The sequence below is a fragment of the Amblyomma americanum genome, chromosome 8, assembly GCF_052857255.1.
Source record: "Amblyomma americanum isolate KBUSLIRL-KWMA chromosome 8, ASM5285725v1, whole genome shotgun sequence".
NCBI lineage: Eukaryota > Metazoa > Arthropoda > Arachnida > Ixodida > Ixodidae > Amblyomma > Amblyomma americanum.
Window position 1 is genome coordinate 6660882 of NC_135504.1, and position 16183 is coordinate 6677064.

General features: G+C 46.6%; 1 protein-coding gene across 1 annotated transcript in view; it reads right to left on the reverse strand.

Annotated features, from left to right (window-relative positions):
• LOC144101677 (uncharacterized) overlaps positions 1-14675 on the reverse strand; it is a 39567-nt gene extending 24892 nt beyond the window's left edge. The window contains exons 1-10 of the mRNA XM_077634811.1: positions 14596-14675; positions 13319-13419; positions 12888-12903; positions 12108-12202; positions 8517-8642; positions 7568-7796; positions 6662-6815; positions 6120-6226; positions 3639-3774; positions 2005-2178 (exon numbers count right to left, since the gene is read on the reverse strand). Coding sequence (XP_077490937.1) covers positions 2005-2178; positions 3639-3774; positions 6120-6226; positions 6662-6815; positions 7568-7796; positions 8517-8642; positions 12108-12202; positions 12888-12903; positions 13319-13419; positions 14596-14612 — 1155 coding nt within the window. The 5' untranslated portion in view covers positions 14613-14675. The remainder of the gene's footprint in view (positions 1-2004; positions 2179-3638; positions 3775-6119; positions 6227-6661; positions 6816-7567; positions 7797-8516; positions 8643-12107; positions 12203-12887; positions 12904-13318; positions 13420-14595) is intronic.
• Between the last annotated feature and the right edge of the window lie 1508 nt (positions 14676-16183).

The following is a 16183-nucleotide window of genomic DNA, read 5'->3' on the forward strand; positions in this document are numbered from 1 at the left end:
ATCGCCGGCTCTTAACATAGCTATGTCAGGTCTCCCGCCAGTGCTTGCGTCTATACCCGGTCTTAATGTTGCCGTGTATGCTGACGGTATAACGCTATGGACCTATTGGGGGTCCCCAGCAGAGCAAGAACTAGCCCTACAGCCAGGCCTCAATGCCATCCACGACTACATAAAGGTGTGTGGCATGAAAACCTCTCCTGAAAAAAACGTGTACGTGCCTGTCATAGACGGCCTGCGGATGCGAGCCGAGGCCGAACGGAAATTTATCTCTCTTAATTTAGAGAACTCAGTTATTTGCCGAAACCAAACAATCCGCATACTCGGCATGCTTATTGACAAGGATGGAGGAACCAAAAGCTGGCTTCATAGAACGGTGCTTAGTTGCCACCAGGCTTTACACTTTATGCGCCGAGTCTCAGCGCGTGGGTGGGGAATCAAAGAGGCGGGGCTCCGTTGGATAGCCCTGCCACTCATAACATCAAAAATCATGTACGCATATTCATGCACGCGGCTTGGTGCGACCTAATTCCTTCAGCTTGAGCGATTTAATCGCAAGGCGATGCGCCTGGTCTGCCGCAGGACTGCCCAGTAGTGGACCTACACGCATTCAGTAAAATAAATACCCTGCAGGATGTGGCAGGGCAGCAATAGCAAGCCCAGCAAGTCCGTCTCTCACAACGGCGGCTGGCTGTCAGATCCTGCGGGTATTAGGCTACAACGTTGACACACTGTAACTACTCTCCAGCTCATTCTCATACGCCTTGCCATCACTCGAATAATAGAAAGACAGGATCCGGCTCCTTGCACCTATACCATGTTTACACTGGTTCACAAGCAGCGTACACCGCCTGCCGTGCTGGAGAGCAGACTATGATGTTCTTAACACTATTCAAACAGAAGCCCGTCGCCTGCGAGAGAAGGGCTGCACTACAGCTATCAAATGGATTCTTGCACACTTAGGAATCACTGGGAACAAAAACGCACACCAGGCAGTGCTCGGCAGTGCGCGCTGCAGCTTTTTCCGCTCCTTTTCCTGGATCCACTCACGTTTCCGCTTCTTGTGCCTTTGCTGACGGCGCACATCCGTCATCGCCTCCTAAGGACTGGGCCGAGAAATGGCATCGCGCACAGCGCTATCGCCGCACCGTACTCCAGCACTTGCAAACCCTGAGCAACTATATCGCCGCCCACCTAACACATTCCGAAGGGTAGAGGCGATAGATATTCGCCGAGCTCAGACTGGCCAGCTTCTGTCACCAGCAAAGTTGCACTTCATAAACCCGTACTCATACACGACACCTCAGTGCGCGGTATGCGCCTCCATATGGGCACGGCCGAACATCTTCTGTGGCGTTGCCCTGCCTTTGACGCGGTGCGAAAGAGAGCACTGCAGTCCCTTGGCGGGCCCCAACCTGGCACCCTGCAGGAATGCATCGATCGGCCATCGCACATCGGACTATCAGGTGCACACCGGCTCTGGCAGGATTTTCTTCAGTACTAAAGGGCTTGGCCGTTTTTTCACGGAGCCGACCTCGGGACCACTTCACTTCGAGGAAGAAACGAACACACGTCCCTCACCCCACTTCCATGAAGCACCTTATTTCTGCCGCAAGGTTTTGGCCTGCTGAATGCAGAAAATAAAGACGTATAAAAATGTACTTTAGAGGGGTTGACCTGTTATCATGACAGCACGGTCAACTCTCTTGCACCTGCGATCTGCGACGCCACGCTATCAAGTGCAAAGTTTCTTACCGAGACCGCATTGGAGGCACCGACCTTTTTCAGAAGAATTTGCCGCTTCATTCTTGAGCTGTGTCTAACTAGGTAGTTATCTGCCGCTGTGTTAAGCGGCGAAATCTTTTTGCTGAATATTTTGACTTCGGACGAAAAAAAAAAACGACCTAAAGCACTTATACTTTACGGAGCGTCCACTCTGCCTTCAAATGTGAGCGAAGGCACTCTATGAAAACTGCATTCAGTAATGCGAAGGCGGGGAATCTATACCTCCACGTAGGCCCCGAAAGGTTCCGCGGACCGGTCGCTGTAGCACTCTGAAGACAATTCCAGCGGAAAGCTTGGCTTGACCACCGTCCAGCGCCCCTTCATGCTGAAGGACACCAGCAACTTGGTAGATGCACCCGTGTGGTGGATCCTCTGCAGAGCTGACACCGCATCGGTCTGAAAGGACAAAAAAAAAATACCAGAACGATTGCCACTGTGATACCTAAAGGGAACTTTTGTTTTTTCTTAGTTATTCATGCATTTATAACGTATGGACAACATGAGATCTATTGACAACTGCTTGCACTGGTTAATCCAATATCATTTATTCGCTAATACTTACCTTCGGCTCTGCCAAAGTCCGCGTGACGCCATTACACTGTCATTTATCACTTATGACTTTTTTGATTGCATGATGGCCTTTGTTGCCTGTGTGCCATAAATAAACACAAGACAACTTCACTGACATATCACCGAGCTGCGTTACCATGGTTGCCTGCTTACATTCACAGCGCAAAGACGAGCACGGACACGAGGGGAGACATCACAAAGCGCCGACTTCAACAACGTTTATTGCTGCGCGCAGCGAATATATAGAGTACAGCGGGCATGCGCAGCAACGAAAAAGAAAGACATGTAAGACTAATAGCAGCGCCAAACCGCAAGGAAACACATCATCATAGGTACAAGAAAGAAAACAAAGCTAAAACCTAAATGGTTTCCTGCAGGTCACTACATGCGGAACTGTCCTCGTGCCATGATGTGATGACGTCAGGCATGACGGCAGTATATATTGACCAATTGACGTGTCGCGATGTTACAACGTTGAGGCCAATAAGGCCGACGTCGAAGATCCGAGATGGGTGTCCTTATCTACTTTTGGCGTAAAACAGAAACCTGGACGTGCGTCAACTTTGCCGAGCGGATGACATGCTTATATGACAGAAGATGGATTGTCATACGCATTAAATGGAACTGTATTTGTATGTGTTTTCCGTAAAGATCTTCATTCGACCCGAAATACGACTCATGGGAAAAAAATTGTGACCATGTTTGCTGCACCTGCCAAGCATGATGTGGATGATGCAGAAGTCTAGCATATTTAAGAGTCAGAGTAGTGAAGTAATAACACCGCTCAGGTAATAGTGCAGAATATCCACAACTTTGCAAGAATCTAATGAGTTTGACGATATCAGTCCAGCTATAACGCCAATTGTGTTACTACTCACGAAGCTAGCATTCTACGGAGTTAACACCAATGAGTAGAAAAAATGAGCTGAGCCTGTATGCTGCACAAATTTTTAAGAATAGTTGCGCCTGTACAACCACTTTGCATGTGGGCTGCTTATCGCACAACAGAACATTGATTTTAACGTGAGTGATGAACTGAGCCCAAATTCGACGTCAGCCTTTTCGCGTTTCATGTTCGTTCAGTAATGATAATCTCAAAGATGCCGCGAATCCCAGAACTGGGTGTGCGCTTAACCGCCTCGTGTGTCAGTGACTTCAAAAGGACCAGCTAGTGCTGGAATTCGCAGAATATTTGACGGTCATCTGGAAATGTTTTTGTGCCATTGTGCAATTCCAGAGTATTACAGCACCTCTCAGAAAAGAGTGTTGCGGCCATTCGGGCTCACCAGGTCGTAGGTGTAACCCTCAAAGGCAGGGGTCTTTAGCAGCATGGTGGGCGGAGTGACTCTGCAGCCGGGCTTCGTGTTGTCACCGAAGGCGTAGTGGCCTTGCGAAATGAACAGCGTCGGGGTGTACACGTTCCTGCGCGGGTAGAGCGGTAAAAAGCGCGTCGCACACTAGAGATCAAAGAATAATTTCTGAGAGCCTGCTCACTGCATTAATCAGTGTGGTCAGATTTTTAGCAATTGGAACTACAGGTCACAACCATTCCTGGGATACCTATCTTTGTTTTTCGGTTTTAGAAAACAACTTCGTATTCGACCTCTTGGAAGGAAACACCCAAAAACTATCTCGCCAATGGAAGGGAGGAATTATTTTGCTGTCGATGATATCGCTGTTAAGTGTCCTCTAAATTTTTTCATGTCGTCTTGTTCTAAGCTTCGCCTTAAACCTACCAACACTTGTTGTAGAGTTGGTCCTTGATTCGAACGCCAACCGTCGTTTGCAATCACGCTGATTTCATTCAGTGCGAAAGAACTTCTAACCCTACTTCCTGGGTTGCAACAGTGTGTGTTTATGCGAAGCCTCTGAGCAGCATGTATATCTGGATTGCTCGGTCTGTGGACACTTCAATCGCGTTATGAGTGGGCGATGGCGTACGGCTAGAAATTGAGCCAGTTATGCCCATTTCCTTCCCTCAAAACCAGTGGAACGATTAGACTCAGTTGATTTTAGGGTAGGAAAAGGCGCATAGCTGGCTCCTTGTGTGAGTGTAAACCTCAATAGCGCTTTTATCTACATGTCGGACCCGCTTTGGTGGCTCAGTCGTTAAGGCACTCGTCTACTAAGCCGGAGTACCCGGGTTCGAACCCGACCGCGGCGGCCGCGTTTCTATGAGGCGAAACGGAAAAGGCGCCCGTGTGCTGTGCGATGACAGTGCACGTGAAAGATCCCCAGTTCGTCGCAATTATTCCGGACTCCCCCCCCCCCCCCCCCCCCCTATGGCACCTCTTCCTTCCTCTCTTCTTTCCTTCCCTCGTTTACCCCTCTCCCTTACTGCGGTTCGGGTGACTACCGAGATATGTGATACAGCTACTGCACCATTACCTTTCCTCAAAAACCAATTTTCAAAAACCAATTTCGCACAGTATTTCGTGCTCAGCAATGTTAAACCACAAGTCGTTCTTTTCGCAAAGCACCCCTATTTGTGGCAAAGAGAGGACTTTATGCAAATGGCTTCTTGAAATCCCGTCACGAATGCCTAATATGGCAGGCGTTGCTATGTGCCGCTATCGTTTTCTACCAAAGGAGGCTAAAATAAGAAACAGCCAAGCACGTTTTGCCACCCTACAACTCACCCGCACCTTTTCCGCTCTTGGAGAGTGGCTACTACCTCGTGCACAGGAATTTACCTCATTGTCGTTTGCTCCCGCTATCCGATACGTGCACACTGCCTACAGGGGTAACCATGTACGATTGCAGCTGGAAATCGGGAAAGTTCCACACGAGGATGCATTCTTCAACTCGTTCACCTCGCATTCGTGTTCTGCTCAAAACAAACCGTCGTGTCACGAAACAGTTGCTGCATCCTCCGTTTAATCACTAATCTTCATATACCAGAATTCAGGGTATTTTGTGGGCCGCATACTGTTCTGCATGTTATGATGCCTATGGGCACGAAAGTGGACGCCCGCCACTTTCATGGTTTTACTACACTCTCTTCAGCGGCCGCACTGTGGAGGGGTAACTAATACCACACGATGTGGACGTTTAATTGCAATAGATGTGTGTGGCAATTTAATCCCACAGTTCACTTCATTCGGAACACCTTGGAGGACAGCAGTGCGGGTACATTCTGCACAACGATGACTTTGACCGCCATCACTAGCTGGTGGAGAGGGCCAACGTGGAAGCGATAACCAGTGGACTACCTGGTTAGGCATCCCACGCATATACTCTAAGAAGATTCTCGCAACAAAGGTGTTTCCAAGCAGTCATCGAAACCGACGAGGGAAGGCACACGGAAGAGAACAACCTCATTAAAGAAGATGATTTTTAACACGAACTCAGGTAAATGTGGCACGTCGACAGCGACGGCACCTTGAAAACGTTTGATCTATTGCCAAGGAGATATGTAGCCAGGCTTCGACTGCGGAATACCTTGCGCATCACATTCGGCACTCAGCAAAATCCCTAACATCAACTTAGTGCGTCAGCTGCGTCATGCTGGAAACTCTGACAAAGGCACGCGCACAAAAATATCAAAGTTTTGGTCAAGCCATGCTGTGGTGCCAGTGACGGCAAATTCCTGCTGTACAAAATCATCTCGGTCCTGGTGAACAAGTTCGACACTGCAGCTGTCAACCAACTTCGTTTATATTTAACTCATTCTGGGTCCCGTATTTCGTGGGAGTAAAAACATATTGCGAGGGAAATGTCTAAAAAGTTGCATAAATGTGAAAGCATTTACTTTTCGTGCTACTCACTTCATTCTCAATGCGTAGAACTCGGCATGGTTCTGTGGCACGGCCCCAAGCACAATGTGAGGTTGCCCTAATGTATCGGGCCTCTTCATAGCCACGATGCTCAAATCCTGGAATGAAAGCAATGGAAAGAAGAAAAAGCCGTACTTTATAGTCGACTGTATTGAAAGAGTGTTCTGCAGCGATGCTCTAAACTCAAAGCCGTCTCATCCTGAAATCGTAATCACGAAATAAGTGTGTCATCGTGGACATTTTATGCGGCAATATGTAGCTGTTTCTGATGTGTCTCGCTGCTATCTAGGGAATAGGAGTTATGCTTGATGCCCTTACATATAAAATTCCAACTTTATTCGCATGCGAGACAGATTTTGATTGCGCTGGTTATTTTTAATACTACCGAGTTTCTCAATTTTTGTTCTCGGATTGGACATTCAGTGCCTATTCTTCACCTTAGGCTGAATTCCTCAGCTCCACTTAGGGATTGATTGCAGGCGCACTTAAATGACCGGGATATGACAGAAAGCATGCACAAATTTCTGCAATACCTTGAGCAGGGTGAATACTCCTCTGATATTGTCATGGCTGACATCGGAGGCTGGCATATCGATGATGCCGAAGTGGAAAACACCCGACCGCCAGAACACCTCCAGCATTGTCGGGTTCGTCTTTCTCAAGTCGGTGGTCAAACTGTCTCTGTACCTGAAGGCCAGTTTAGGTGCATTGATTATTTTAATGAATATTTGTTATTTTACAGAACTATAGCCAGTAATGTACAGCTATATGCCGTGCTCTTCAGATAACCTTGATTACCCCTCTGTACGATCATAAACTGCTATTGCATTTATTTGAATTTAAACTACTCTTCTTTATCTCAATGCTTATAATCGCTTCCCGCCATAAAGACTGATCGTGAGGACTATGAAAAATGATTAAAAATTCTTGAATGCGGAAAACAGCATCACACTCTTGCCCTCTTAATTAGCTCGCAAGTGCACATTATCCTCTGTGTTATTTCCGCACAATTAGGGCAAGAAAAATGGAGATTGCAGAAAAGCAAATACATTTCAGGCTTCAACAATGAAGCGCTGTGTCTGCAATTTTGAACAGATATTTATTTCAACGGGAACCGGTTTCTGAACGCAATTTTTTCATATATTGTAAGATTTCACAACAGCTATCAATATAGCCGCAAATCGCCCGTCGGCAGGCTTGAATTGTATTGTTATTAACGTTTTCTGCCGACAAAAGCGTTCCCCATTTATTTTCTATGGCAGTCTTAACTCTTCGATGCAATCGATGGAAACGCTTTAAAATAGAACTGTTGCTACAAATCGGAAGTCTGGACCATTACCTTCAATCTTCCAGTAACAATACCTTACAATATCTCAGAATTCAAACTTTTTGACCAAGAATGTACGACATGGCAGACAACGATTACTCGGCGCACTTACAAGTATGCGAATGCCACTCCGAACTCGGTGCTCTCATAGCGCGAGGCAGCAGCCAAAAAGGCTTTCATGCCTTCTCCAAAGGTGTCCTCCTGCGTTGGGACGTTTATGTATTTCTTGTAGGCCGAGTCGAAGAAGATTAGGTCGCACACTCCGTCCTCGGGAAACATGGTAGTGGTGTTGGTCTCGGTGCCGTAGGTGCACAGCAAGGTACTGACGTCCAAGGCTGGCCCTGGAAGAATCGAATACTGCGGTGAAGCAGCATTCACTACACAAGCTCTTCCAGAAGGAGTCAGCACTGCAATCGCTTCGCAAAAGCGGGCTTGTCAGGCAGTATTTTTTGTGTTTCGCGGGTCTCTGCAGTCAGCGAAAAAAAAACAAATACGAAATAGATGGGAAGTTAGAAACTGTCAAATCGGACGGTTTGCAGACCGTTCTAGAAATTTGGAATTTTCTACCGAATTTTTTTGCTTGCCAAGTTGGTGAATTAATCTCGTCTGACTATGCAATTAAGCAGAACACAAAAGTAGTCCCTTGCTTCATACAACAGCCAGCGACATGCATTTGTTCCCACCGTCTGGGTATATTTTTAACACTGGCTAAACTTAGCTGGAGGAGTCGCCGCGGTGGCTCAGTGGTTATGGTGCTCGGCTGCTGACCAGAAAGACGCGGGTTCGATCCTGGCCGCGATTGCCGAATTTCAACGGAGGCGAATTTCTTGAGGCCCGTGCACTGTGCAAAGTCAGTGCACGCTAAAGAACCCCGGGTGGTCGAAATTTCTGGAGCCCTTTACTACGGCGTCCCTTGTAGCCAGGGTCGCTTTGGGACGTTAAGCCCCCATAAACCGCAAACCATAAACTTTGCTTGCACAAGCTGTATATTAGGGCCCTGGAGGGTGTAATAGGCGTGTCGTCATTGCACAGTGGCGCGGCCGCTATCGTTAGTTGCTTACGTCCTTTCGTTGTCGTCTCCATGGTAGTCTGCATGTCCGCCGTCGTTGTCACAAGCTGCGTCGGGGTCGTCACCAGCTCGCGGTATGTAAGGTCGGTCTCAAAGGTTGCACCATCTTGCGTGGGCTCTGCATAAGAGGTGACGGTTTTAAAAAAAATTCGCAGGGACACAATATGGGCTCACAATGCGATAGCATTGAAAACAGGTAGCACGTTTAGAGGTAGTGGCGTCACATGCGGTCTGATGACGTCCCTCCTTCTCTCCAGCCAAAGGCAATTAACTGCACTGGTGACGTCATTTCCTTTTTTAATGTTATCGCATTAAAACACGTCTTGCCGTCCCCACCTAAAAAAATTCCAGGTTTATGTAACAGTTTCTGCATAAAGCGCTCGCTCATAGAAAATGATGGGGAGGAGGAACAGCTTTAATTGTAACAAAAAAAAAGATCCCCAAGGATAGTGTCCTACTTGTTCAAGAGTGCACGGGCCTAGACCTCGAGGAGAGCTCTGTGCACTAGTCATCTTTGGCCAGCTTGTTGAGCAGCTCGCACAGTGGCCTCTCATGAGCAGAGGGGCCGGTTGGGTATGGGGGAACTGCCGTGGGATGAGGGCATTTCTCCACGTAGTGTATGAGGGTGGCCTTGGCCACCCCACATGTTGAGCAGAGTGGGAGGGTCAAGCTATGGTGGTAGCGATGAAGTAGGAAGGGTGAGATGTAGCAGTTTCTCTGCAGTTTCCGCCACACCGCACACTACAGAAAACGTCATCACCATTCGAATCTCTGCTGCAGCATGTCTAGAGCGAGAACTGCTGCGTTCACTTGCTTGCTATTGCTAATGGTGGGGAGTATTCAAGAACGTTGCTTATGTCGTTTCGGATACCACGGGTCATGCAGCCTCAGCGCGGGTGTCTTAAAGGTATCAAAACAGCAGCTGAGGCCGCACCAACAGCTAACGCGGCTATTTCTCATGCAGGTCTGCTGCTACTGTGATTCGAGCAGTCGTTCCGGCTATTTGTCGTGCGTTAAAGCTTTTGACGTGAACCAGATAGTTGTCACTTCGGTTGCAGGTAATGATGACGTGGCATAGCTATGGTGTGGTGCGCTGGGGTAGTGACGAACGACAATGAGTAGAGATGGGTTGTTCCTTGTTACTCCACGAGAGAAGCCACTCCGAGTCCTGCATTGGTCAGAGTCAACTGGGTAGTATAATAGGATTGGATTTGGCGGAATTACATTATGTCTGACGAGGAGGTGAAAATGGCAAGTATTTGGTACGGGAATACTAAGGTATCACCTTTTACAGCAAAAGTATGCCTAATGCAGCTACCTACATGATGTCTGAAGAATGCAGTGTCATCCTTTTTCAGCCCCACATCTTTGGCAGAAAGAGGGAAAAGAGCCATGGTGACCACGACCGCACCAGGGGTACTCGTGCTTACAACTACCGACGCCACAAAAACGGTGGGTTAATAGAGCCCCTCAGAAGACGTACAACAGTTTTAGTTGGAACAGAATTCGGATGTAACCGAGATAACACACACTTTGGTCTTGTGCTGCAGTCAGGAATTCCTTGGGACCCTACTTGCGACTGAGCTGACAAGAACGACTATTTCGCCCGAAGAGCGGTCAACTTGTTTTCAGGCAAACTTGGCCTAACGCGTCCTAGAAACGTTAGTCCAGTTTGAAGGCGCTGCAGATTCCTCACCCATCAACTCCAGAGAGTAATGACATCAGCATGTCCCAGTTGTTTCGCAATTACAATGGAAACGTCCATGCAGGTGTGGATACACGGTGAACTCTCGGAGAAGGTGATGCTACTTGCGTCAGAATTTATAAACTTTCGTTGTTGAAAAATATAGGTGAGGTTAATGTCTCACAAAGGACGGTAAGAGGGGACGAAGCATTGGTCCGATTATAACGACTCTTTTCCTTAAATAAGCTCCCGTGTACTGTGTGATGTCAGTGCATGTTAAAAAACCAAACCAAGCTACCAATGACGTCGGCGTCGCCGGCAAGCACTGATTCTTTCTGTCAACAATCACTGGGTTCGGTGACGTCACAGTAATTTGGGCAAGCGCAGCTTGACGTCACCTGATGTGGGCGGAAATTCCGAGCTGCTTTTAGACCCCATTCAAAATCATATTTAATTATGATCCACTCAACGTCTGTAACCAAAATTTTCTAGAAGGCATCTCCTTACGCGCATGAAACAAATCATGTCGTTTGTGTTCGAAATTTTCTGTCTGTGCCCCTTAAATCAGCTAACAATTGAGCATATGACTCCGACACTCAGCAAGGACTAAAGGTGTCCCTTAACAGAGCGAACAGCGCGGTTAGGTTTCATTTTTCAAACGCTATCTCGACGTAAATGCTTTTTTGCGTCCGCTGAGTCGTAGTCTACGTAATACTTTGCGAGCACGTGCGCACTGAAAGACCAGTGCAGCAAAAGTTTATAGTGTCGCTTTCGCTTAATTAGCTTATTAACGCGAAAACATTATATGACTCATCAGTAAGGAAACTGAACAAGATCCTAAAAATTACAGACGATGTCACCAGAATATCAAAGAAGAATAAAACTTATTCCAAAGGTGCAGGGAATTGAACCCGAAACATTCAGATCACCAGGCGAGCACGCAGCCCGACAAAGCTCACAAAAGGGGTTCGTTCTTGGGGGGGGGGGATATAAAGGAACAAAAGCGTATGCGTGGCGAACAAAGCCGTTTCCTTAGTGCAGTGCGCTAAAATTTAAAAAGATGAATAGAAAGGACACAAAATAAAAAAATACAAAATTTTCTCACAATCAAAGCACGTAAGTACATTTAAGCCCTCCATAAGTTTAGGAGCCTGGTGAGCTTTAGGTTTATGCTCATGACCTCATCATCTTAGGTTCATCGCGAGTGATTTGGCGACGACAAATTAACTGTGCACGCTCACCAAAGTAAACTCATGGACAGCAGAGTCTTGTGGTGGTATTAAAGCAGATTGCTTTTTTCGCGATTATCATTATGTGCTTAAGAAACCTTTCATATGCACTGACTGGCAGAGCTCTCAGCTGACTCCGATGGCATTCCTGCTGAAAATCAAGAAATCGTTATTACATCGGTTGCCCTGGAAGATTTCGCCGTCCCCCTATAAAGAATTGAAAGTAAAATAAAAAAGACGGTTCACCTTAATTAGGCTAAATGCGACATAGATGCGCTAGACGTAGTTTATGTGCTTAGTTTAATTTTGCATTCGTCTTAGGTTTGCATTTGCACATCGCTGGGAGTTATCACACCTCTCCTGGCGCAGTGGTGCAGCGGTGCAGCGGTTATTTTAACAGCCACCTGACACAGTGGGCAGTTCTCTCACAATCTGTTGGGGAGCTTGTGATGGCGTCACAAGTCACGTGACGTAGGTAGGCCACCTGCCACCCGGGTGGGTGAAATCCAGCCACCCAGCTCTTCAAGCCCGCAGAGGTACTAGGTAGATAAACATCGACGAAATCGTCGAGAGGGGCCTCTAGTGGCAGTGCACTCAAAGCGCATGTTTTCCGCGATGACTGCTCAGCACGTGCAGCCACCTGGGAACTAAATCCAAGAAGTGTACGTACCTGTCTTGAGAACCAACCAAATCGCGCCGATCAGGAGGACGGACACGAGGGCGGCTGCAGCAACAATGAGCTTCGTTCGTGCACTTTGAACACGCCTGAAGAGAGAAAGAAAGGCAATCTGTTTTTCATTGTACATATCACTTTTGCGCCGCAACCAGCAGAAGCCAATAACCCAGGTTTCGATGCAGCACCGTGGACAAAACGCCCTCAGCTCGAATCATGTGCCATTCAGTCTACCACTTTCGCTATTAACCGAACAGGTGATAACCTGCCGTGATTCACGCGCTAATATTGCGACGTGTATGTTTGGCCAATAGGTTGTGAGATGATTACTTTCACTTTATTGGGAAGTAGGGGACCATATGTGTCCCTAAGAGTAAATTATTTTTGGTTTATTGTTTTATCTCAATTGTCTGCCTGTCTACCCCTTGCAGCTACACATTTAGTAGATAGGGATGAATTAACGCACTTCACCAGTGGTTTCCACTGTATGTGTGCGGAGACTATTAAAAAAAATCAGTGACGCGGACTGGCATCATAGGTAGTGAACACGAGTGCAAATAACAACTAGTTCTTAATAATGGTCAAGGAATTTAAACACCAGGTATCAGTTAAGTCTAAAAGAGTGAAAATGAATTTGTAGGTGCTGCGGGAAAAGGCTTTTGATAAAGGAACAGATTGAGTACTGTGCTCAGTGTGTAGCGCAATTAAATTTTGTTGCGAATTTATCCTTTTGCGTATCGTACACAAGTTGAGTAGGCAGCTAAAAATGTTACTTACTGTTTTGCTTCAAGATCTGTAAGAGGAAAATAATTTTCAAACGATAGAATACTGCTGCTGCGCGTGAAATATTGGCAACAGGGGATGGATGTGGAACTGGTTCTATTTTTTTTTAGTTAAATAGCGTACTTTTCAACTGTTCATTAGCAAAACAAAGCGGTATCTTTTACGTGACAAATAATCGCATGTCTGCGTAAAAGATACATCCCAAGGGCCTAGCGGTGTTCACACTCATATCAAGAACCGCTCAACGGAAGAACCGCATTAATCTTCCTTTCATGCGAATGAACAACGCATCGTACACACGTTATCATAACCACCCTCATGCTCCACCGTTTCCTCCAAAAATTGTCACAGACTTGGACCACGCTTGCGCCACTTTTGCGGCTACCCTTGCCTAAAGTCTTCACTAAGAATGGAGAAATACTCACGCGTCCTCCAATCTATGGTCGTGCTCATAGACGTCATTGAAGTTTGCGTTGGCGGCTTGAGGTCCATTTGCTGGCCCATGGCGGCCTCATTTACCGCACCCCTGGACGAAATTGAGTTTCGAAATGATACCTTACTGTGGGCGTGACCAACACAACGAAGATGACCATCGAAGAAAGTGAGAACCGACAGAACTCCTGGATTCTGGGTTGAAATTAGGGGAGAAATATTGAGAGCGGCGGCCGTTAGTGTTTTACGAAATGCCATGAAATTGCCTGCTATATGCCTTATAACTGATAAAAAATTTATTGCCCAGCATAGAAGGCAGTTTTCAGTAGAGAACAAGCTAAGCCGACTGGTGCAACGAGAGCGTTTACATTAGAGAAATTTCCTTCAACGGAAAGTGCTACCACTTGAAACTAGCCTTCGATGGCGCACCGGCAACTCAAGTAGAAATGCGCCTAACGCAAAGTGGTGATGCCGCCTAATTACCATTGTGAAAGATTATGGTTTATGGTTCAAGGGGGTTTAACGTCCCAAAGCAACTCAGGCTATGAGGAACACCGTATTGAAGCAACATAGCATACTGGGCGAGTTGGTATTGCATCTTAAGGAACGAAACAGCGCAACTAAAACGAAGGACCAGAAAAGGAGATACACGGACAAGCGCTTGTCCGTGTATCTCCTTTTCTGGTCCTTCGTTTTAGTTGCGCTGTACCGTATTGAAGGGCTCCGGGAATTTCGACCACCTGTGGTTCTTTAACGTGCACTGACATCGCACAATACGCGGGCCTTTAGAATTTAGCCTCCATCAAAATTCGACCGCTGCGGCCGGGACCGAACACGCGTTGTTAGGGCCAGCAGCCGTGCGCGATAATCACTCAGCCACCACGGCGGCATTCTGAAAGCGCTGCTGGCCTAATATAGTAGGTTTCAGTTGTGATTTCAAAGAGTGTTGGAAAAAGTTTTATTTTCTTGCATGAAACTGTCCAAAAAATCTTGGAAAATGGTCTTCCGCTGGAAAACCCAGAAACTTCGTGAGTCCGCTAAAATTATTTTAAAGTCCTCAGGTACAACCCTTACCAGAAGGAGAAGTTGAGGCCCTTACTGAGATAGTTGCTTGCTTCGGGGTTAGTTTACCCACGTCGCGTCTAACACTCCAAGTTTTATTAGTATTGAAATAAGTGTCACAGACGCCTCAAGCTATGACCTGTGCTTAAGCTACCGGTAATTCGAAGGTCATCCCAAAAGAAAGCGATCATTTCGCACTGCTACTTACGGAGCTGGAGGCTGCATGGCTAGTCGCAATCGGCCTGATCACTTCGTCTTCTTCTCTTGATGTCTGCGGCACGCTCCCTCCCTCACGTGCAATGGCTCAAGTAGCGAGTGCTAAGGCCGTCTTTTCGCCGTGTATTTTCGCATAAGAATTTCGAACGCAGCAGCTCCAAAACTGGAAGTAACATCGAGATTTTCGATTTTAATATGTAGTGAACAATTGAGCATGCATTACCAAACGGAAACCAAAAACGCTTGGCGCAGTAAATGTTCGATGACAAAGAAAATAACGAGTCTGAGGTATCAAATTTTAGCAATAAATCGGTCTTGCCATTGTGTGAGGTCAACAACAAATCGGTCTGTGAGTTAAGGAGAAAGGAATTGTAACTTGTGTAGCAGCGTCAAGGAATTCACGTTAAGTAGAGTTTGTGGATACCTTCACGATTAGTTTACCGCAACTAGTAGGTTACATTGCTAACTGTATTCAAAATTCTTGCGCATATCTAAAAATATGTACTTTTTCTGTTCCTGGTACTGCGAAATTGTTTTATTCATTTGAATTTTCATCAATTATCTTTATTTTTGTAGTTCAAGTCATTTCACTATTATATTTCTCAGCCTCGTGCCACTCTTTTGCGCAAGAAACAATAAGGTTTTCATCGGCATTCACTACCAAACTTTGGCGAATTCTCCCGCGTGGGTATGTGCCATGTTCACTGAGGTCAATAACAACAGCAGCAGCTAGACAGTGTAGGTAATCAGTTGCAATAGAACGGCTAGTTGAATTAGGTTCATTTTGATGGAAAAAACTCAGCATGAACAAGGACGCAGGATGAACAATGAGAAGTACACAACACAGGTGCTGTGTTGTGTACTTCTCATTCTTAGGTCATCCATCGATCCTGTGGGACTGCGCCGTTGAGAGAATGGAATTCTCCCCCAGTGTGGGTATGTGCCATCTTTTGATAGGATAACAACAACAACAATTCTTCCAGCCGGCTTCACAACATCCAGACCTGACATTGTATTCAAGGACAAGGCACGTCGCAAGAGTGCCTATAGCTCAATCTGCTGTTCTGGAAATCACCATGAAGTACGAGGGGGAAATAAGACAGAGAATTTCAAGGCTGGTGTCACGTATGGCCTTGAGCGCCTGTTGCTGAGAATAGTCTACACGTGCTACAGCAATAACTGGATGCGGCCTTTCTGAAATCCAGAAGGCCTAAATTTTCTCTCTTCTTGACTTATACACTCACAAGGTGCCTGGGTTGTTCTCTGTGCGCGGATATGACTGAGGTACCTTAAATGAATTGTGGTACCTTTGATCCAGGACATTATCGTCTATGTTCTGTGTGCTCCTATGGTTAAGTTCAAGCGGGACGGATACTTTAGAAAGAAATCAAGACAACGAACAATGCACTGAAGTAATGCAGGAGTTACCACCCAGCGAGTCCATGTCGTTGTACAGGCTCACGCTGTCGAAAAGTGTAGTCGCGTTTTTCGGAGCGCGTCTTGCTACTGGCTTTGACTTGAGCCACCGAATCCACAGACAAGACATCATCATCACCATCAGCCTGTCTACGGCCACTGCA